At 49.1% G+C, this 21,255-nt stretch overlaps 1 protein-coding gene across 6 annotated transcripts; it reads right to left on the bottom strand.

Annotated features, from left to right (window-relative positions):
- Positions 1–4,953: 4,953 nt before the first annotated feature.
- LOC120762047 (UAP56-interacting factor-like) lies at positions 4,954–16,990 on the bottom strand. 6 transcript variants are annotated; one of them, XM_040084046.2, is made up of 9 exons: positions 16,886–16,990; positions 14,471–14,614; positions 10,633–10,775; positions 9,231–9,355; positions 8,303–8,387; positions 7,821–7,864; positions 7,665–7,739; positions 6,899–7,010; positions 4,954–6,142 (listed from the first exon to the last, which is right to left on the bottom strand). In XM_040084046.2, exons 1-9 carry the CDS (start codon positions 16,965–16,967, stop codon positions 6,047–6,049), a joined length of 906 nt encoding a protein of 301 aa, XP_039939980.1. In that variant the 5' UTR covers positions 16,968–16,990; the 3' UTR covers positions 4,954–6,046. The 6 variants fall into 6 exon arrangements, with proteins under 6 accessions (XP_039939980.1, XP_039939981.1, XP_039939977.1 ...); XM_040084047.2 differs by having other exon boundaries at positions 8,303–8,384; XM_040084043.2 differs by having other exon boundaries at positions 4,954–7,010.
- Positions 16,991–21,255: the final 4,265 nt, after the last annotated feature.

Here is a 21,255-nt window from a genome sequence, read left to right as displayed (position 1 = left end):
TGAACGAGCTAGCACAGATACCCACTTTAGTGATGACTTCCAATGCTTCTGAAGTACTGCTCAGGTAAATTAGATATTGATTTCTGACAAAATGGAAGATCTGTCTCATTGCTGAATTTTGAACCTTACATATTAAATACGAATTTGCTAGCTGATGCTAAAACTTATCGTTCTGTTTGACGTATCCAGAGTCCTAAACTGAAAGATGCCACTGCACAAATGCTCAGTGTAAAAACAAGAAAAAAACCCCAAAACAAAGCAATAGCAAACCGTTTTCCCAGCCAGCTCTGCTCCGCTGGAGCCTTGAGTGATGCCGCAGAAGCGTTTCCTTTTTGCCAAATCATTTTCCTGGGGTGTCAGGTTATTTCTGCTCCGAGCAGGAAATTAATGACAGCTGTGACTGGCACTGGCTGTGTTCACACACACACGGGTGGATTCCTCACTGGCCTCATGGCTGTGACTGAGAGCAACATACTGAATTAATTATTTCTGGATAGCCTTTATCTGCAGATCTCATGTGTTAAAACAGGCTTGCTGAGAAAGCAAGAGATATTTTGGAACCAAGAACTTCAAGAAAATAATTACAGTTTAGCACGAGGAATTTAAAAATTAAATATGTAGGGGGGAAAAAATAATTCTTTTTCTTCGCCCTTTAGTATTTAACTTCTCTTTTAACATCAAAATCATGAACCCTGCGTCAGAACATGTGATGAGATTCTGCTGAAAGTCACTAGCAATGGTATAACAATATTAAAATTATTTATGTCAGGCATCATAAAGTTAAGTTAGACCCCGGGTTCAAAGAGAAGATGTGGTTTTATGTAAATTAAAACAGAATTTTACTGGCCACTAATCAAGTGTTTACCTGTTTTCCATTAAAATCACATTGAATTTAATCACTATGCCTTCTAATGCATGCATTTCTCCCTAAATAAGGGGCACATTTGTCATGAATATTTAAATTGGATTTTAAGTCCATGAAAGTTTAATTTAAATAAAAAGTGAGGTGGTTTTCTCAGGGTTGAAAGTCAGCATCCTCAGATCCTGTTCAAAAGTTGTAAGCAAATTTTCAAATTAATGGTCTCCAAAGATGATGTCTTAGCATTGGGGATTAAGTGTCTTTAATTGCAAAACTCTCAAATGTAACTACAGTTAATGGAATGCTATCCGTACATAAATATAAAGGGCTTGTTTCTTGTAACTAAAGAGAACTATTACTGAATAATTCAGAAACTGGCAGAATACAGAGTATTTTAAATACAAAACATCTAGATATAAATGCACCTTATTCAAATCTCTGTGGAGAAAAAAAAAAAAAAAAAAAGGCCTGTGTATATTGATTTCTATGGATATATATTGCATGTACACAAACAGAAGCGAAGCATTTCATGCTGTGAAGAGAAACCAGAATACAAGGAAGCAGGGAGCTGACAAATGATGAACAGGTAAATAATTTTATTTTCTCTAGCAATTCAGAGCACAGCCTCTCCTAAATCGCCCTGTCTTTCCACAGGAAGCGAGACAGACCACCAACAGCTCAACTTCCTCTGAGCAGCTGATGCTTTATGACCTCTGGAGTTAAGCCCTTAATAAAACCCTGGTTCTGTTGAAGTTGATTCGACACTTATCACGGACCGGAATAAAGCCAGACAGACACCAATGTTATTCCAAAAACAGAGCTACATTTTCTTTGACCTTCGAGGTTTATCTGAGCTGAGCCAGTGGCAATGGAGCCGTGCTGAAGGTGTGGAACTGCTCAGGATGCTCTTTAAAGGAGCCCAGGTGAGAAAGGTGTCAGCAGCTGGTCATCACCGCTCGTCATTGTCACTGGGGCTGGCAGTGCTGCTCAGTCACTGAGTCAGGTAAGTGCTGCTGAAGGATGAAGGGCTGGATGGAAATGATGTTAATGTTCGTGAACGGACACGCTGTGCTGTGATACTGGCTGTCACTCAGGTCCACAGAGCCGAGGAAATGTTGGTCCTCGCTGGTCCCGGCGGTTTGAGGGGATTCCTCTTGTCTAGAATGAATCCTAACAGACAAGATGAACTGCAAAGATGTCACCTGAGGAGAAAGCAGCAAACGTGGACAGGGATGAATGTTGACGGGGGTCATTCACGCTACATGCAAGTGAGGTCTGGAAAGCCATGGAATTGAGGGCAGAATTCCCTGAGGCTTTAATGTAACCGGGGTTTCGCTCCTGATTCCTAACCTGCACACTTGTTATTTCCAAGTTCCTACATTCACTCTTCCCTGCCTTGCTTTTCAGCAGTTTTGGTTTGATAAACAGCCTTGACATTGTTTGTTGACTGACTTCAAGTGTTTTGATCAAGACTTGGTTTAACAAGGTGTAGAGCACAGCCCCCTTTCTGTTGAAATGCTAGCTCTGTAAGATGCGTGATAATCACCTTTACTCAGTAATTATTTTACTTCATAGTTTACTTCAATTATTTCATAGGTAATTTCTCTCGAAAAGAATTTCACCTGAGAGTCATCATGAGCTGAAACTGAACAGATTTCCTCCACTGGCAAGAATGGTGGTGTAAGAACCAGACAGGGAATGGCAGTAGAGGGGTAGGAATGATTTTGTATTCCTACTCTCGAATACAATCACTGGTCGCCAGCTTTTGACTCGTGTGTCTCCCACAAAAAGAAACAAAAAACATACATTCATTACTTTTTACTTTAACAAGTAGTTCCCAAAAAACTTGTCTCAATTCTCATTCTTGCTTTTTAAAACAAACCAGAAACTACTGTGGAAAAAATAGCCCTGGTGTATCAAAGAACCCTAGCAAGTTAAAAGGCAGAGAAAAATAATAGATCCAAAACTATTTTTAATCTTGAGAAAAGGAGCGTTACATTTCAAAAAGCGCCTCTTGTAAATGTTCCTTCCCATCCCAGTGACGGTAGTTTGGTTTTTCCTGTTTTCCTCGCTGGAGTTGTGAGGCGCCTAACGCAGTCATGACTTGCCATCTCGCGGCATGTTTGTGCATCACCACGGTTACAATTCCCACAATCAATCACGGATTTTTGCATTCAAGGGAGTGTGTGTAGGGCCTCACAAAGGCATCCAGCCTGGCCTCTCCCTAGATAGTTAAAAACCTACGGGGGCAGGTATCCGCTGTCGATGTATCAGTCACGGCAGCTTTAATGAGGCTCAAACGATGAATGAATGATGCACGGAGCAGCCTGGAGGGTCACCCGCAACTCAGCGGCCCCGGGGGCTCGGCCAGGGGGGAACGGACTGACCGACTGACGGACACTCGGACACTCGGACTGACCAACTGACCGACTGACGGACACTCGGACTGACCGACTGACGGACACTCGGACTGACCGACTGACGGACACTCGGACTGACAGACACTCGGACACTCGGACTGACCGACTGACGGACACTCGGACTGACAGACACTCGGACCAACGGACACGGACTAACGGGCACTCAGACTCACGGACACTCGGAGTAACGGACACTGGGACTCACGGACACTGGGACTCACGGACACTGGGACTCAGGGATACTGGGACCCACGGGCACTCAGACTCACGGACACTGGAACTCACGGGCACTCAGACTCACGGGCTCTCACACTCACGGACACTCGGACTAAGGGGCACTCAGACTCACGGACACTCGGACTAACGGGCTCTCGGACTCACGGACACTCGGACTAACGGGCTCTCGGACTCACGGACACTCGGACTAACGGGCTCTCGGACTCACGGACAAAAGGACCAAGGGCCAAAGGGCGGCTGCGCTCCGGCAGCAGCGCGGAGGCGGCAGCAGCTGCGCTGCCCCGCTCCCGCGGATGCTCTTGCCTTTCCTCCTCCCGTCCCCCGCCGGGTTCCCCTCTCCCGTCGCTCCCCCGCTCCCTGCCCGCCGCTCTTCCGCCTCCGCCCGGCTCCTTGCGCGCTGCTGGGCGGGCATCGGTGGAGCTGAGCGCGTCTGGAGCAGTACGGGGCGGGCTCCCGACAGGGTCACTGCCCGGGGACCCCCGGTGAGCGGCGGGGCCGGAGGGAGGAGGGCAGAGGAGGAGGGGGCTGGCGGAGAGCTCAGCTCGATGCTTCTCTTGGCTCGCAGGTGGCCACCAAAGGTGTACCGGGGTATCGCATCTCCCAGCCGACAGCCTCCTTATGCGATTCTTGTACGTTTCTTGTACGTTTCAGAATCTGCTTTTAAGCCTGGAATCACATGAAGATCCTTACATTCTTGAATTGGATTGGGTTGTTTTTTTTGTTTATATTTTGCATGCATATGTCATGCCTGATTTGGGGATCTAAGGGAAATTCCCTCTCCGTGGGCTATGGAAGACACTGGCCTTCAGCCAGCAACACATCGCTGACAGACAGCTGAGCCACTATGGATCACAAAAGGATCAGCCCTGAAATGGGATGTGGGTGATGTTCAGGTGCAATTCAGCAGAACCGGAGCCAGGATCAGTGAGCAGCTCCTGAAGAGTGAAGGCTTCAGCGCTGCGCTCTGTGCATTTGGGGATCTCCCTGCCCAGGCACACAGACTGCCCTTCCAGCAAAGAGCTCTGTGTGCAAAATGCAGCTGTGGGGGGAAAAGGGGTCCCAATCTCAAATTTCACCTGCAGATACTGTGGCTGTCTGCTTCCTCTGGCCTTAGCTGTGGCTGCTTCTGGGGGCTGTGGGATCCAAGCTAGAAGATGAACATCTGTGTCAGTCTGGCTGGGCCAGAGCTTCTGCTCTTACCCTGAAAAAGACGATCATTCCCTGGATTCACAGCAAGAGATCACAGCAAAGATTTTACAAAATACCCACTGAAAACCTCATACTGCTTTGGAGACAGTTTTAAAGCAGTAAACTGCCTGCAGGTGGGCACCACGGGGGACCAGTTTCCCCCACATCACCAGCTCATGCAGTGTCACACTGAGAAGCTGAACTTGCACCGAAGAGCTGTTGAAGGAAAGGAAATAACTAGAGGCGACATTTGACAAGTTAAGTTCTTTATTCAGTGCACTGGACTCATACATCACTGCTTCATCAACAAAATTTCACACATTCCTATAAAACCAATGCCAAGTCCAGTCTCTTGTTGAAGATGCTCGGTGTAAAATGTAAAGCAGCCTAACAAATATTTCCTGATATAAGTATAGCTTAGAGCCCAGGAAAAGGCTGTGTCCAGCATGTTCAGTGCTGGCTCCAGCAGTGGATGGAGAATGGAGCAGTTACTCAGGGTTGATGCAAGGCTTCATTAACAAATATCTAATCCCAGCTCGTTAACATCTCAGCCAATGTTTATCAGAGTGCTGCTGCTGGTTTGATCATGCTGCTGCTTTGAGCTTGGGTGGAGCTGCAACTACAAAAACCCTAATGCAGAACTACTCAGCACTGGCAAATGTGATGTGGGCTGGGGCAGCCTGTCTGTGCTCCGTGCTGAGGACAGTGACTCCAGCAGCACGGCATGGCACATCTCACCCCGTCCCCGCAGCAGCAGTCAGAGCAGCACAGCAATCCACAGAGAAATGCAACGTGCTCAGGCCTGACTGCCAGGGCAAAGCAACAGGTTTTCAGGGGTCTTACACTGCAAACCGCTGGGCAGGGATGCCTGCAAGCACATGTTGGGCAGTTAGGTGGATGCGGGGGATTGTGGGCAGCTGGAGCATCCCAGCTTCCCTCTGTCTCCCGTGAGGGCAGGCACAGCATCCTCAAACCCTGTCCCACCCACCGGACGATGAAGGGAAGGCTCCGTGGCGCAGCCTCCCACTATCAGTCGTCACCCTGGTCAGCACAGGATGCCCTGGCAGCTGCCAGCCCTACAGCTTCCCAGCAGAGCTCTCCCAGCAAATCCATCTCTGCTCATCCCCCTCCACCAACCTGCCCATGTCCCACCTTCCCCATGCTCCGGCCCGAACTCTCATCCTGCCTCATCCCTGCCCTCAATCACTCATTCACTCTGTGTGGAAGGAAGGAGACAGCACATTGCCAAATCAGCTATCTCAAAGGGAATCTAACGACTTTTATTGAGGCCTTGCCATGGAGCCTGGACTGTCACAGGCAGTCCCGTGACGAGCACGCAGTCCTAAGGCATGGTGACCATCCGTCTGGCGCTCCTGGCCGCTGTAAAGCGCCTCTTATTCCTCAGACCAGAGAACCTCTCATCCAGCGTCAGGCTGGTCTGCAGGGGAAAGCGAGAGCGAGTCAGTCCCTTGTCTCGTGGCAAAGCACAGCCAAACTCGTAGCGGGGTATTGATTAGAGCCCATCAGTCAGGCTGGTGTTTCACAGCTGGTTAGTCAATTAAACCACTCAGCACACAGAGACAGGGAGCTCGACAGACTGTGTGCGGCTGGAAAACCTCCAAGCAGCTCCCAGCCCCAAGACACGGGGCATCCTCGGCAAGAACAGGAGCAAGCAGATGGCATTTGAGCACAAGGCATCAGGTAAAACCAAACCGTCCAGACAAGAAACGCCGGCAGTGAAGAAGGTGGAGCGGGATTTCTCAGCTGCCCCAGGGCTCTCGGACCATACTTCAGTGTAAAACGTGACACCAAGAAGGGCACCAAAGCAAAGAGCGAGCAAAGCCCAGAAGTGCCACGTGTCTCTGAGGAATGGGAAGCACTGAGAGTGAAACAGTCCCCTCTGGCCAGGACCACTCATCAGCAGGAACTCCCTGCTCCAAGCAAGCACAGGGACAGGCCAAGACAGGCCACCAGAGTGGGGAAAACTGGGCTGAGTCTGTAGTTGCCGAACAGTCTTCTCAAGCGCCTTCAGTTTTGTGAGCAACCTGGCCAACACAGCTACGGGACTTTCCTCCCAGGTTGTGTTAGACAAACCCAGCTGGCAGCCCCAGAAACCTGAGTGTGACGTTAACAGCTCAGTGGCAGGGCTGCTGCAGGGAGCCAGGTGCCTCCTATGCCGTCGACAATCCTCTACCTGGTTGGCCATGGCGCGGAAGTTGAATCTCAGCAGCACCCCCTTGGGCTGGGGCTTGGCCACCCGTGCCGGAGCTCTCTGGCTTTGCAGGAACGGGCGCTTGGATCCAGGCCTGGGGAAAGCACAGAGCTGCAGTCACTCAGGATGCCCAGGCAGCTCACTCCCCATCCTCTGCAAAGCAGCATGGAGTAAAGGACACACCCGCACGCTCCACCTGTGACCCCTGGCAGAGTCCAAAGGCAGCCAGGAAGAGCAGCCGTGCAGGCAGAGTTCCAGCACTGGGACTGCCACATCCAGGCTGCTGCGGGGTGCTCTCTGCACCCACAACATGCACAGTGCCCTCACCCACCCTTCCCTCTGCCCCCAGCTGGGTGCAGGCCCTGCAGCTGCCCCTTTCCAGCCTCTGAGCTCCTCTTACACGCAGCAGGAGGTGTCCCTTCGGGGCACACTGTTTCTCCTAAAAACCCACAACCAGCACAACCAGCCTGCCACCTCTTCCAACAATGGTGCTTCCATTTCTCCTCACTCTGCATTACAAACCATGGCAGGGTAATTACAGATTACCGTGTAATTACAGGTAAATACAGGAGATTTTTATCTCCCTCTGATATGCTGGGAAAGGAACCAGACATCATTTGCTAACCGTTTTGGGTCTGAACCCCATTCACTGCACACTCATTACAGAACTGAAGCTGCAATAATGCTAAAGGGATTTGCAATGGCTTTTGTAGGGCTCCCACCCGAACAAATCACCTCATTTACTTACGAGCTGGTCTGGCCCGCCTGGGGATTAACCACAGAAACCGTCAGAATTGCTCCCGGGATGGGTTTCACTTGCCACCTGCCGAGACAGGGAAATTTATCCAGCTTCAAGCATGAAAGAGCACCTCGTATTTGCATTGTGCCTTTGTTCACCAATTACCTTCTCATCCTTGGCGGTTTCCCTTCTCCTCGAGAATCCATCTGCTGTAAAATATATTTAAAAACAATTACTTAGAAGCATTAGCTCTCAGAGACAGTGATTCCTTTTCCAGGATTTTGTTTGGTATATCTAAAGAGCTCCTTCCTTGTGAGTTGTCAAGAAAATTTGGTGCTAATTTGGGGTTTCCCACTGGCACAGTGATGTGTTTGGGCTGGCTTTACCTTGCCCTGCTTGTGCTGCTCTATAAACTGCAAAGTTTATTTTTATCACCCTCGCAGGATTTACTTCCAAGATGCCAGAATACCAAGCTGCATTAAAAATTGCCTGCAAATACTTTCCTACCAACACATGCAGCATTCAGATTCCTCCACCTCTCTCCCTCAGTTACTTTTGGAAACAAAGCTACATCTGGGCAAAGGCTGGTAAAATGTGAAGGTTTGTCACTGCCAGCAGAGTGCAGAGGAAATGTCCCAAATACTGACCCCTCTCTGGAAGCGAGCTTTGGAGAACCACGGCTGCACCCGCTTCTGCTGGAACCCTGGTCCCCTGTTCAGCAGGAAAGGCCTGCTGGTAAAGGAGAGAGAGAAAGAGGTGAGGATGACACCAGGCCTCGCTAATGTGTCATGCCAAAATACCTAACCCAAGCTGGCCTTAAAAAGCAGTGAAAGAAGCAAATGGGGCTGTGTGTTACCTCAGCCCAACAGGTTTTTCTGCCAGCAAAGGATTTCAGAGGAACTTGATTTTCTGCTCAGAATGAGGCAACAGCTTGTGTGTTCTCAGCTTTGCTCATTAAAAGCAAAAAAAAAAAAAAAAAAACAAAAACATGGGAGGAAAAAGCATAGGAAAAAAAATCAGGTCAGAACCTCTCGATGTTATTTAGTCCCTGTTCTGCTCAGAGCAGTGGAAGGATTGCAAGGAGCTTCCTTTTGAGCTCAGAGAACATAATGATCTCGATGAGACAGGCACCGAGACAGTGCCCAGCGCCTGGCACACTGCCTTCCTCACAGCTCCTGGGGCACAGTCTGCTCCTGCTGCCCCTCGCTGGGACAGACTCCCTGTCTCTGCCCATCCCTTATGGCTGGAATCTGTATTTCCTGCCTGTACAAAAATAAATGCTATTTTAATAGCATTTAATACCCCTCAAAAGTGCTTCCCAAAGTGACCAAGTTTAATAAAAATACAAAAGTTACATTTTCTGTGCTTCCTGAAATAAAATGACAGATTAATATTGGCATTATTAACTACAAGCATGAGGCTGTTTTCTTCCCAGGTGCCTTCCTAACATACCCAAGGGGGATTTTTCTGGCGCTGCACAGGCCCAGCTGGCACATACCAAGAGCTGAAGCCCACGAGCTGCACAGGTAAAAACCACAGAAAACCAAAACAACCTGGAGTTACCGAAGATTTTACCTTCTCCCTGGGGCACGGATGCTGGCAGCATCTGCTCTGAATCTCTTGGGGCCTGGAGATGGCTGTGGCTGTTCCTCCTCCTGCCCACCGCTGCTTTTGGCAAAAGCATTGCTCTTCTTATTGCCCTGAAAGAGCAGCGAGACCTCAGCAGCAGTCACCTGCAGCACAATCTTGGTAGAAGAAGGGGTGAAGGCAAGGGACAGCACACGAGATCCTGCTCTCTGCTGAGTGCTGCAGACGCTGCTGTCAGCAATCAGTCAGGGGTGTGCCTCGCTTCCTGCCCATGGAACTACAATGTTTCATTCTAATGCTGCCGAAACCAAAGAACAAAAAAAAAAATCAGTCCATGCAGAGCAGATCTCACAGAGGCCGTGCATTATGGCCCTGCTCAGGTTTCCTTTTGGTCATCAGCTCTCTCTTGTCTGGACACGTGCATTGCCTGGACCACACCCTGATGCATGAAACACACCACAAGACTCCTCAGCAGCTCTGTCCTACAGTCCCAACACAAACTGCCCCAGGCTCCAGCCTGGTGATTTCTGTGGGACAACTACAACACTGTTAGGACCTACTAACTGAGGGCTATTTCCATATTCTTCCCCTTTGGTTAATTCCCACAAAGTGGAAGCTACTGTAGCATTCTGCCTCCTAGCAACTGCTTATTACTTTCTGTAAATACCAGCCACACTCAATATCTGAGTCACCCTGGTCTTTCTTTTCAGGAATAACCTCACTCCTTGCACATGCATGCTCAGTTTAGGGCTTTCTTATTTATATCCCTAGGACACATTCACTAAATGTGCCATCCTGTTCAGCACTTGCATTTTTTAAAAAAGCTTACTGAACACCTGTGACCTCCGAACTGAGGGGATTTTCATCAGTGCAGGAAAACCCAGCTGCCCCTCACACTATCTGTCACAGTGCTGGGAATCAGTGTCTCTGCTGGAAAGTATGTCTCTGAATCAGAGTCACCTGACAAGTCACCAAGTCTGTGCTTTGACTTCACAGGAACTTGGAAAATGCTCTGGGTGGACAACAAATAACAAAGAATCTTAGCATACCTCCTCTAAAAGATAATAGTGACATGAGATGCCACAGAGTTAATTTTATGGAAATATTTTTAAACCTTTCAAGACCAGTTTTTAAAAAATCTTTTTTTGCAAAACCCATGGGAACTGATCAATAAAATTATGCTAAGTCAGAAGCTTTATAAAACCAACTGGAAAATTGCTATTCCATATGCATGTATGTCTGTACTCACCTGTGCATACAAATGCTGTGCACAGGCATTAAAAGACGGTGCTTTTTATGTAGATTGTTCTTTGGGGTGATCCAGGATCATAAAATCGAGCAGATTTCTACATGACATTTGGGAAAAGCCAGACCTTCCTTATTCCCCTACCTCCTGAGGCAATGCCTGGCGATTTAAAGGGCTCACGCCATTGAACGCAGCAGCTGCTCTTCTCTTGCGACCAGGCAAAGGGTTCCTGAATTGTCTCCGACTGAACTGCTGCTGTCCAAACCCTCTTCTGAGACGGTTAGGTCCTGAAAACAATGCCCTCTTATTTAGCATCCTTCAAAATTCAATTTATGACTACAGTTTTGTAAATAAATTACAAGGTTAACTTAATGTGATTACAAGGTTAACTTAATGTGATACAGGAGCATCCACACAAATAGTGCTGCAAAAGCTCATTCACATTAAATAATTAATTTTTATGATGTCTCTCTAGCATTCTCATTGTATATAGGACTGCCATACACATTATTTGATGTGAAAGACCACAGAAGAGAAAAGCCTTTCACAATTCTGATTCCTCGTAAAGGCAGCAACACCCACATCAGGAGACCTGCCAATCTGTTGTCAGAGCTCACACTGCTATGAATTAACTGTGAAGCAGAAAAAGCCTTAAATACAGATATACACGTGACTTGAGCCTCCCAAAGCAAACCCCACAGCAGCCTGAAATAGCTCTGAGTGCCCATATCATCGTATACTTTTTATTTATATATATATCTACTTTTGTTTTCTTTTAGCTTGACACACCATTAGTTCCCGTATAGAAGGAGACACCTCCTGCTGCTCTCTGATGATACACACACACCCGCTGCAAGTTTTGCATTTAAGCTTCTCCCCTAAGTCTGCAGATGATTTTGAAGAGTGCTGAAGTGCTGAGCGAGAGGAAAGCCCTGTCAGACTGAGGCACAGTGCTTCCAAACCTAATTACTCCACAATTCCAAAATCCTGTAGTTGTAATGAGACAGAAACTTCCTGAGTCACCGTGTGAGCTGACACAGGCACAACAACGACGACCCCGAACTCACGGGTGGAAGGCCAAGTGGGAATTTATTTCTGTTACCTCACAGACAGGAACATTCACTGAAGCAGCACCTAAGCAGAGCCACTTGGACACAGTCACCAGCACTGTCAGGCTTGGCCCAGAGCTAGAGAATCACTGGGCTGCCCTTCAAACCAGTTTATCAAGGTTTGCCTTCAGAGTCACCACCACGCTGTGCTCTGATCTCTGCACCAAGGCAGGGAGTTCAGGCATGCCCAGAAGGGTGTCCCCAAGTCCACCAAACACCTGCATCATCCATAACCAGATGTTCCACTTCTCAATGCACACAGAGGGCAAACAGCAGCACACGTGTGTTTTCCTTCACTGCTCCTTCAGACTTTGCTCTTCCCAGCTACAAGGTCACTCGAGCATGCAGCCCCTGTTTTGAGCCCGTTCTCCCCAAAAGCTGCTGTAGCAGTGAGATGTGCCCACACCTCGGGGGTGTAAATCAGGAGCAAAGCAGGGCATGGCAGAGAGTAGGGAGAGTGACCCAAACTCTGGATCTCACAGCAGAACCCCACTCACAAACCAGAGCACTGAGGTGCACATATTACATCACCGACTGCTACATGACAGCAATTTACACTGACTTGGAGCAACTGTTAATGAAGTGATCGGAGGCATCAGCGGCATCGCTGTGAGGAGCCACCATTGTCACAACAAATAAAGGCTCCAGCCTCAGGGTGTAACACCAGCCAGCACCAGGCTGAGCTGCTCACACTGGAACACACTTGAAGATGATGTGAGCTGCCCTGGCTCTAAAAAGGGCACCAGGACATGCCCTTGGGAAGCAGATCCCAAAGAACATGTTGGGGTGCTTTGTGCCCCATGGGCAGAGGTGCTGGTTGGGAAGTGCACAAAAATACAATGCAGTTCACAAGCTCCTGGGCCAGTTGTTATTTCCTTTGCACACAATGTCCTCCCATTGCAGAAGCACAGGTGTGTAAATGTTCCTCTCATGACAAAAAATCAATTTTGGCAAACTGTTTCTTTTTGACCAGATGTGGACTTGCTGTAGTCAATGTCCCTTTGATTTTTTTTTTTTCCTCCTGTTTCTATTCTCCCCAGTCTGTTTTTGCCCTGTTTTGTTTTTCTCCAACCCCCACCCTGGGCCTGCCCCTATCTCTGGCCTGTTTGCTGGGCTGCTCTCCTGCTGGCCACCAAGCCCTGCTGCACAGCTCTCCTACAGCCTGCAGAGGACAAGAGACTGAGCTCAGCTGCCTTTCCTGGATACTCCATCAGGGCAACAGGGGAAAATGGTGCCCCTGTCAGTCTGTTCCTATTAGAGAGCCTGTGCTCAGCAGTGCGCTCAGCACGGCTCACCCAACACAAATAACACATGACAGAGCCATCAGCCTCCAAGGGGGACCCATCACACCAGCTGGGGAACAAGGCCTCGCTCTGTCATCTGTGTCCTGAGCTGTGACACGTGGGAGGCTTCATGTCTGCAAAAGGCCTGGCAGATATTTAATAATGTAAGAACATTTCAATGAAACCCCGCAGCACCTCAGCAGCTGGGGGAGAACCCCCACACGCACATCCCGTGTTTGTGTGTGTGCTCAGAGCCTGGTTCTGAGCACACCTGGGATGGCCAACAGGCACCTCTGCTCAGCCAGTCCAGTCTGGGCACAAGTTCCCATGTCTGACAGACTCTTCTTTCCAAGGAGATTTGAAATTCAAATTTCTCGTCATTAAAAATCATTCTTTCCCCCACTAGGGAGAAGGTATAAGCCATATTCCAAGAGGGATTAACAGCACTTTGCTTGCTGGTTTAATCAGCATAATACCCTTCCCCCTCCTCTGTCATTACAGTGCTGGGCTGCTCAGATCATCATTTTGATAATGGTTATCACATCTCAGCCCAGAAGGGACTGCATTTCAGCAGGGACCGAAATGAACGGAGCCCCTGATGAATTATGGGCTAAATTCCCAGTCATGCTGAGCTTCCCCAAATTGCTCCTGACAATCAGCACCACACAGCACGGCAGGTCTCTGCACTTGGCAGGGCTGAATTCACTCAATGAAAACCTATGAAATACTAGCAGAAATAATTCTATAAATTAACAGAAAAGTTCTCCCATCTAAGGAATGGGGGAAACAATATTTTATTGGATTTGCCTCTGGATGCAGTAATTGCTTGAGTGCGGGAGAATATCAAAGCCTGTGGGTTTTGACAGAAAAATCGATTTGCTAAGGGCATTTCTCATCATTATGTTTTGAACTGGAACAATTCTCAGTAAGACACTGTGTGGTGGACACCAAGAACACAAAGGTGGGAGGCAGAGCAGAGACAAGCAGGATTGCCCCCAGTGATTGGCACTCCAGTGCAAAGATATTTCTGCAAAATATCACTAGAATCTAAAGCAAGTGACTTAGCAGTAATTAAAAAAAAAAAAGTTCATAGAGATGGCATTTACTGCAGCAGGTAATTTTGGTCTGTAAGTAAAACCAGTGGAACAAAACAAAGGTGTGATCACTCGGTATTATTAAAAAAAACTCACCACAAAAATAGCATGCTTGGCAAAAGTGACAATTTAGCTTTAATAACCAAGCTATCAAATACAGTTACTGAAGGGGTAATTTGGATAATTTAAGTCTGCTCTGGGAAAACGAGGATTAGGAAGAGGCATAATTAAAACACGCAAAGCCAAGGGGAATAGAGAATAGATATTAAGTCACTTTAAATTAGTAATTCATGAGAAAGTGGAAGGGAGAGAAATGGGTGAATTATGCTCTGAAAGGGCCCTGATATTCCATTGTTACGGGGAGAAAAGCTAATCAGGGCCTGAGCCCATCTTATACGCACACAGGAATTAGATAGAAGGATTTAAGAGCTGGATTTTGCTAAAAAAATGCATTTTCCAGCCTGGGAGACCTCTGCCATCTCAAGTGCCCATCTACCTTGCAAATTCCTCTGCTTCCAGGCTCGGTATTGGGGCCGCCCATAGCCGGAGGCTGAACTCCTGCTCTTGACCTGCTGCCTGCTGCTGTTGCCCGCGGCGCTGGCATCTGTCTGCTCCTTCCTGTGGCGCTTTATGATGTCATCTGCAATGAAATGAGGAGAAATCCACAGAAACCGCACTTTCCACCGAACAGTGTTTCCCTCTTTGGTTGCCTGGAATTGTCCGCGGTGAACACGGAGCTTGCTGCTCTGTGAGCTACGCTGGACACACAATGAGAGATTAAGCTTAGCTTAGAAAGTATAGGATCAATTTACCGGGCTCCTGCGGGCTGGAGATTAGAGCGCAGCAGATGATTTACAAATGTGCCACCATCCAGCACGTCCCCAGCACGGGCAGGACAGAGATTTCAGACCCCGTCCACCGAGGGATCTGATCCCACAGGCTTCCCGCGAGCGTAAGGGAAGATGTTTTTGCAGGAGCACCAGGAGCTCAGCGCTGGGCAGAGAATTTTTTTGAGAAGGTCTGACTCGAGTGGCTGTAGGAAAGGTGGCCAAAGGGGGGAGGATGTGACAGCTGTTGAGCTACTTGGATCATGCACAGAGCGCTGTCAGATGCAGAGCTCTATCAAGAAACAGCTCAGGCCCCTCCATTCTCAATCAGCTGGTCTGCAATCAACGGGATCTCCTTAACTCAAGCTGTTCTGATGAAGAGGAATGGCAAAGGGACGTCTCTTCATTAATTCATATTTTCCAGCATTTTCTTCTTTTAACCTTAAATCTTCCAGAAAACACTTTGCCAATAGTAAAGGCACATCTGTGAAGCTGCAGGCAGAAATGTTTCAACTTGAATGGATCAGTAAGAAATGAAGCATCCAAAAGAGGCCCTTTCCCAGGCAGTGGCTACTCCAACTCCTTAATGTACCACTGGAGTCGAAGGACAAAAGTACCATCAGCTTTCAGTGGATGCTTACCATGAATTATCATGCCTCCAGCACCGGTCCAATGTCATTTCCTATCAAGAAACTCCTGTGTCCAAATGAACACAAAGCCCAAGGAAAAGAAGCGAGAGCAGATGTAAGAACAGGCTGCTTTTGTGATTTCTCTTTCAAGTCTCCCAGAAAAAGAATAGGCAGGGAGATGCTGGGCCATGTTCTTGGGATGAATTTGCTAATGGTCTCAGTAAATGTGCCTTTGGGACACGTGTGATTTGGAGCAGAGGATGCTTTGAAGCGTCTTGAAAGCATCCCTGCACGGATGCAGGGAGGTGGCCACACGCATCCAAGGGTGGGCTGTCCACAGCATGAGGAAATGAGAGGGGCTGAATGCTCAGGTGCCTGATCTGTCACCTTTCAGTGTCTTTTTGTTTGGGTATGAGTTGTTACCCTGCCTTTTGTGCCCATAAACAAGATGGGGTTAACAGCTCGATGCAATGGACTACTACACAAGGCTGCAAGGGGATCCTGAGAGGTCATCTGTGGTACATCTGTGCCCCCCAGGCAGAACTAGATCTACCAGGGCAGCTTTAAAGCAACTCCTGCAGTTTTGTGACTGCTAACTCATGTAAGGCACAAACGTATGTGAAAGCACGGAAAAACCACCTGATGGAAACAGTTCTTCACCAAGGGCCTCTTGCTTTCCAATACTCTTCTACCCTGAGTAAGGTATATTCTGGATGGAATATGGAGTTGGACCACAGGTCTGAACGAGAGAAGCACTAAGGGAGAGAGAGCAAAAGCAAAGCGAGCATCACACATCAGCAAAGAGGAAAAGGATGCACAACACTCTGGGAGAAAAATTAATCACAAATGAGGGATCCTCTGTTGCTGTAGCTCCTCATAGAGACATTCAAATAAGGGTGCATAAGCCAAGGATCAGTCTGAGTTCGCAGTGGAAAATGTTCGCTGTTCCTGACAAATGGCTCTTTGCTGGGAAGAAATGACACAAAGTTTCAGTTAGGAAGCTGACCCGATAATAAAACGTGCCGGCGGACTTTTCCTTTCGCAGCAGAACGGCCAACACGATAATCCACCGAGATCTCTCGTCCATGCGTCAGAATCCAGTCCCGAGAGGTCCACGACAGGGCGGTTGTTGGTTGTTTATGCACAGTCCACACTCCCCGTGCCAAAGGAATGGCGAGCATCGGAGCAAGCCGCTATAAATAGCAGCACGGCGAGGCCACGGCTCCCCTTCCCACGGCACAGGGGCTGCTCGGCCTGAGCCCCCCGGGCTCTCCCGTGAGCTCCGGGCCGCTGCCAGCCCGGCGCCGAGCCGGGGCCCCGCACACGCCTCCTGCGCCGGCGCTGCCACCCGCACGGAGCGGAGCCCCCGCGGGGCCCGGCCCGGCCCGCGCTCAGCCCCCGCGGCTCCCCCGCCTCACGGAGCCCCCGCGGGGCCCGGCCCGGCCCCGCACCTACCCAGGGACATGTCGATCTCCTCGGCCCCCGGCTGCGGCCCCGCCGCGGGGCCCGGTGCGGGCTGCGGCCCCGCCGCCTCCATGGGCCCGGAGCGCTGTGCGCTCACTGCGCCTGCCCGGAATGTGCCGGCCCCGCACCGGCCCCCGCCCGCCCCGGTGCCCCGGCCCCCGCCCGGGCCTGCCGGTCCCTGTGCCCGGCTGTGCCTGCCTCTATGCCCGGCTCTGCCGGTCCCTGTGCCCGGCTGTGCCTGCCTCTATGCCCGGCACTGCCGGTTCCTGTGCCCCGCTCTGCCTGCCTCTATGCCCGGCACTGCCGGTCCCTGTGCCCGACTGTGCCTGCCTCTATGCCCGGCTCTGCTGGTCCCTGTGCCCGGCTCTGCTGGTCCCTGTGCCCGGCTCTGCCTGCCTCTATGCCCGGCTCTGCCTGCGTCTGTGCCCAGCTCTGCTGGTCCCTGTGCCCGACTGTGCCTGCCTCTATGCCCGGCTCTGCCGGTCCCTGTGCCCAGCTCTGCCTGCGTCTATGCCCGGCTGTGCCTGCGTCTATGCCTGGCTCTGCCGGTCCCTGTGCCCGACTGTGCCTGCCTCTATGCCCGGCTCTGCCGGTCCCTGTGCCCGGCTCTGCTGGTCCCTGTGCCCGGCTCTGCCAGCCCCTGTGCCCAGCTCTCCCAGCCCCTGTGCCCAGCTCTCCCTGCCCCTGTGCCCGGCTCCCTTTGCCCGCACTGCTCGGCCCCTGCGCCGCCCGCAGCCAGCACAGCGCTCAGCCCTGCCCTGGCTCCCTGCCCTCGCACTCTCCCTGATCCTTTCCACCAGCACCTCCCCTCTGTCTCTGCCTTAAGCCCCGTTCCGCAGCCTCTGGGCTGACACTCTTCTTCTTCTTCTCTCCCCGAATCCTCCTCCTACGAGGTTTATGCCAGCAGCAGATGTATTTTCACAACCCGGCGGTCAATTCTGAGCCATGTGAACGACGGAACGACCTTGCTGCCTTTTGAAGAGCAGAAAAACAAGGCAACTCTATGAACAGAGATGCTCGTGGCTCTTATTTGGGCATGAAGTCTGTATTTCTAAGTGCCGGGAGGAGGAAGCACACATTTGGGATTGGCCTCGGGGCAGTATCCCAATCACTCACTGAACTCAGATTCTTCAGGGGATCTTTCAGTCTCTGACACATTGGTTATGGCATCGAAGCTATTCTACAGTTTGAATACAAAATGACAGCTAAAGCATCTTCCTCTACTTTTAAAGACCGGTGAAAAAATAAAAAAGAGATAGGAGAACATTCTCTTCCAAAGGGCTGCCATGCATCAAGTGAGGAGCATATTTTTCTCTGAAGTCTCCATACAATAAATGCTGTGAAATAAAGTTTCTCACCACATACGTAATAGGAGCCCACATAAATTGTGAACAGTGTCTGCACGTTTTGCATTTTCAAGACAGTTTGGGGTTTTTTTTCCACCTTGCACTTCAAATGGGAGAGGAATTTCTACGCAGATCAGTCAGGGCAAGAATTGCCTCCTGGTATGTGTACAGCTCTTGGAAAGATCAAGTGCTTCTGAAAGTGTTGGTTTAGGGAGTTGTTCTTCCATAAAAGTAAATAATAGCGCTGAGGGAGCAACAAATAACCTTTGCTATATTTTGCAGTGACGCTGCAGAATGACCATGGAAGCAGATTGATGTGAGATGAGTGTTTCTATTTGATCACATTTAGTGAAACAAACATTTGCAACCAAAGAAGACAAAGGCAGAGTTTAGAAATGGCAACTTCTAAAATATTCAAAGGGCATTTTTTTCATGGAACTACAACACAGCTTTTGCACCAAATTCCACTTCACCAGCTGAGAGGTTTAATTAGCTGCTTTCCTTCAAGTGCCTAGCATTAAGGGCAATGATAAAACCTTTCCAAGCCATATTTCTTCATCTGGGAAGCATGAGCTGATATGTGCTCTTATCTCTCAGCTGCCAGTCTGTGACCTCTTAACATCTTGGCAAGTGTCCCATTTGCTTAGTATGTCTAAGCACTGCCATCATCTCAGTCCTGAGTAATTTCTCACATCAACGGTGTGGGTGACACATGCTGGAGTTGGTGACAAGGCCTGGAGAGCCAGAACCTCCTCTAAAGCACAAACCCTCTGCACTGGAGAGGACTGCAGGTGCCTGGCAGACAGACTTGACCCTGCATCCTAAAAATGGAATGTCAGGAATGTGACTTTCACAGCTAAAAAGGGAAATAAATAGACAAACAATGAAAAAAGAAACTAGGAAAAGGTGAGGGGAGTATTTATATTGTGCTTTCTTCTAGTTTTGTGTTGACTCACTGATACCATGGCAACAAACCATCGAGCTGAGCCCTCAAAGAGCACTGGGGCACTTCTGCCAAGGGCACCAGGTATTCCTTCCCCTTGTCAGTCACAGGCAGGACCAACTTGTTCCAGAAGAACAAGTGTTACTTTGGGGCACTGGGCTTTTCAATTTATCAGATGCTCTTCTTGTCATATAATGAATCCTCAGGGAGCCCTAGAAGGCTTTTTGTTAAAACTAAACAAAAATAAACTCGGTGGGAGAGCAGAACATGTGCCAGCAGTCAAGCACTTGTATTATGGGAAAGGTGTTCTTGGTCTCTAAGTAGATTTAGTGAATTTTCTGCATGTTAAATTGCTCATCATGATTTATTATTGTAACGAATATTATGCCATGCTCTCAAAATTAACACTGGTCACTTTGTCTTTTATTCACAGAGGTGCCTCATATCACAGTTATTTAATACAAATTTGCACAGCAAACAAGATATTCAAAATAGAATTAAAGGACAAATCCTGTTTGAAATCACACCAAAACGATCAGCAAAGGACAAAGGCCTCTGCAGCACCACAAGGAGGTATTCCCAGTGGATGTAGCTGGAGTAGGTGGGAATTGAAATGGCAGTTTTAAGGAGAGATGTTCCCCTCCCCGCTGCCTTCAGAAGTGCGTTTCCTCCTGCTCGATGAAGCATTGCTAGCTGTGCAATGAATCAGATGCTCCCAATGGGAAAGGCATCGGGGATATTCTCATTAGTGGATCTGCTCTCTTATTGTGGTCCGTACAAAAAGACGTTAAGAGCAGATATTGCTTGCCAAGGCAACTAGACAGAATCCTGCTTGTTCCTTTTCTATGCAAGCATCAAATGCTGGAGTATTTTGAGCTATTTCTAGCTCTTTAAAATGGTGTTTCAGATAAATGACTGGCCTTTAGCAGAGATAGAGTGGCATTTGCCATTTTGATCTAAGAAGGAATATATGTATAATTTGCCTGCTTCACTTTCAAAATGGGCCAGATGGTGCCACTTTAGTATGAATCTTGATTCCAGGTATTTGGAGATTATTTTAACTGCCTGTGGGAAGCTGTGCACACCTGCAGGTCTCGAAGAAGAAAAGCAATATCCATGACACATGGAGCATGTGCTGATAAGCAAAGTAAACACAAAGGATTTGAAGAGGCATCAAGAAGATGGCACCGGGATCATGGGAGTGTTGAAGGAAGAGTGACTGTGCACCCTCAGTGTGTCACCCATGGAGGAGTACTGAGTGTACTTGTAAAGAAGCACAGAAAGAACAGTAGGAAAGCTCCCATTTAATTGCTTAAAGCGAGAAGAAGTCTCCAAAGGATGCAAAAACGTCAGTGCTGACATTTCAGGAGGATTTCATTTCTCTAAGCAAATGGCAATCTAGACTGACAAAGCCTTGCTCTGCGTTCACCTCAAGTATTTAACTCAGGAGCACTGAAAGCTTCATGGGTCTCCCTGCTGTTGACAATCCCTGTTGCTTGGCCATAGGTGCCCAGAGCTTGTGTGGCCTGGCAGAGGCCTGGCAGCACCGTGGAGGTGTCGAGGGAGCATCACTCTGCACAATGCCCTGGGCAGCACCTGGGCTTTGTCACTGCTTCGATGTCCTGGCCACAGGCGCTGGGACACAGCCCGCAGCACACGCTGCAGAGTGCCAAAGGTAACTCCACTCCTGCTGTCCGTGCTGTCATAATCAATTTCACACCAGCGTTACAGATAATCCCATCTGGCTGTCTGCAGGAGGCAGTGCCCTGGGGAGCTCTGGCTCTGTGAGCGATGGTGCTGAGCAGGGCTGAGAGGAGGTGCAGCAGCGCAGGCAGAGCGGCAGGACGGGCACGCAACTCTCACTGCCCTGTTCTGGGCATGCCTCGGGCCAGCTGTGCCAAGGGTTGTGAGCAACCACATCTTGAATTCCATGTTGAAAGTTAGATAGATCAAAGCCTGATCTAGATCTTATTCCCTGAGGCATTAACGTGAAATTTGTTGAAGTCATATCTATGAGTTTTCATCTCATCTGGAGCAGGTGTGGGTAACCACAAAGACTTTCAAAGTGAAAG

This window comes from Hirundo rustica, chromosome 21 (genome assembly GCF_015227805.2).
Source record: "Hirundo rustica isolate bHirRus1 chromosome 21, bHirRus1.pri.v3, whole genome shotgun sequence".
In the NCBI taxonomy this organism is placed as follows: Eukaryota; Metazoa; Chordata; class Aves; order Passeriformes; family Hirundinidae; genus Hirundo; species Hirundo rustica.
The sequence above is the reverse complement of the archived record's forward strand: the minus strand, read 5'-3'. Positions and strand labels throughout refer to the sequence as shown.

Coding starts and splice junctions, on each gene's coding strand:
- LOC120762047 (XM_040084043.2), bottom strand. CDS start 16,967: ATGGAGGCGGCGGGGCCGCAGCCCGCACCGGGCCCCGCGGCGGGGCCG. Junction 14,615..16,885: donor GGAGATCGACATGTCCCTGG/GTAGGTGCGGGG, acceptor ATTTCATTGCAG/ATGACATCATAAAGCGCCAC. Junction 8,388..9,230: donor ATCCGTGCCCCAGGGAGAAG/GTAAAATCTTCG, acceptor CTCCTTTACCAG/CAGGCCTTTCCTGCTGAACA.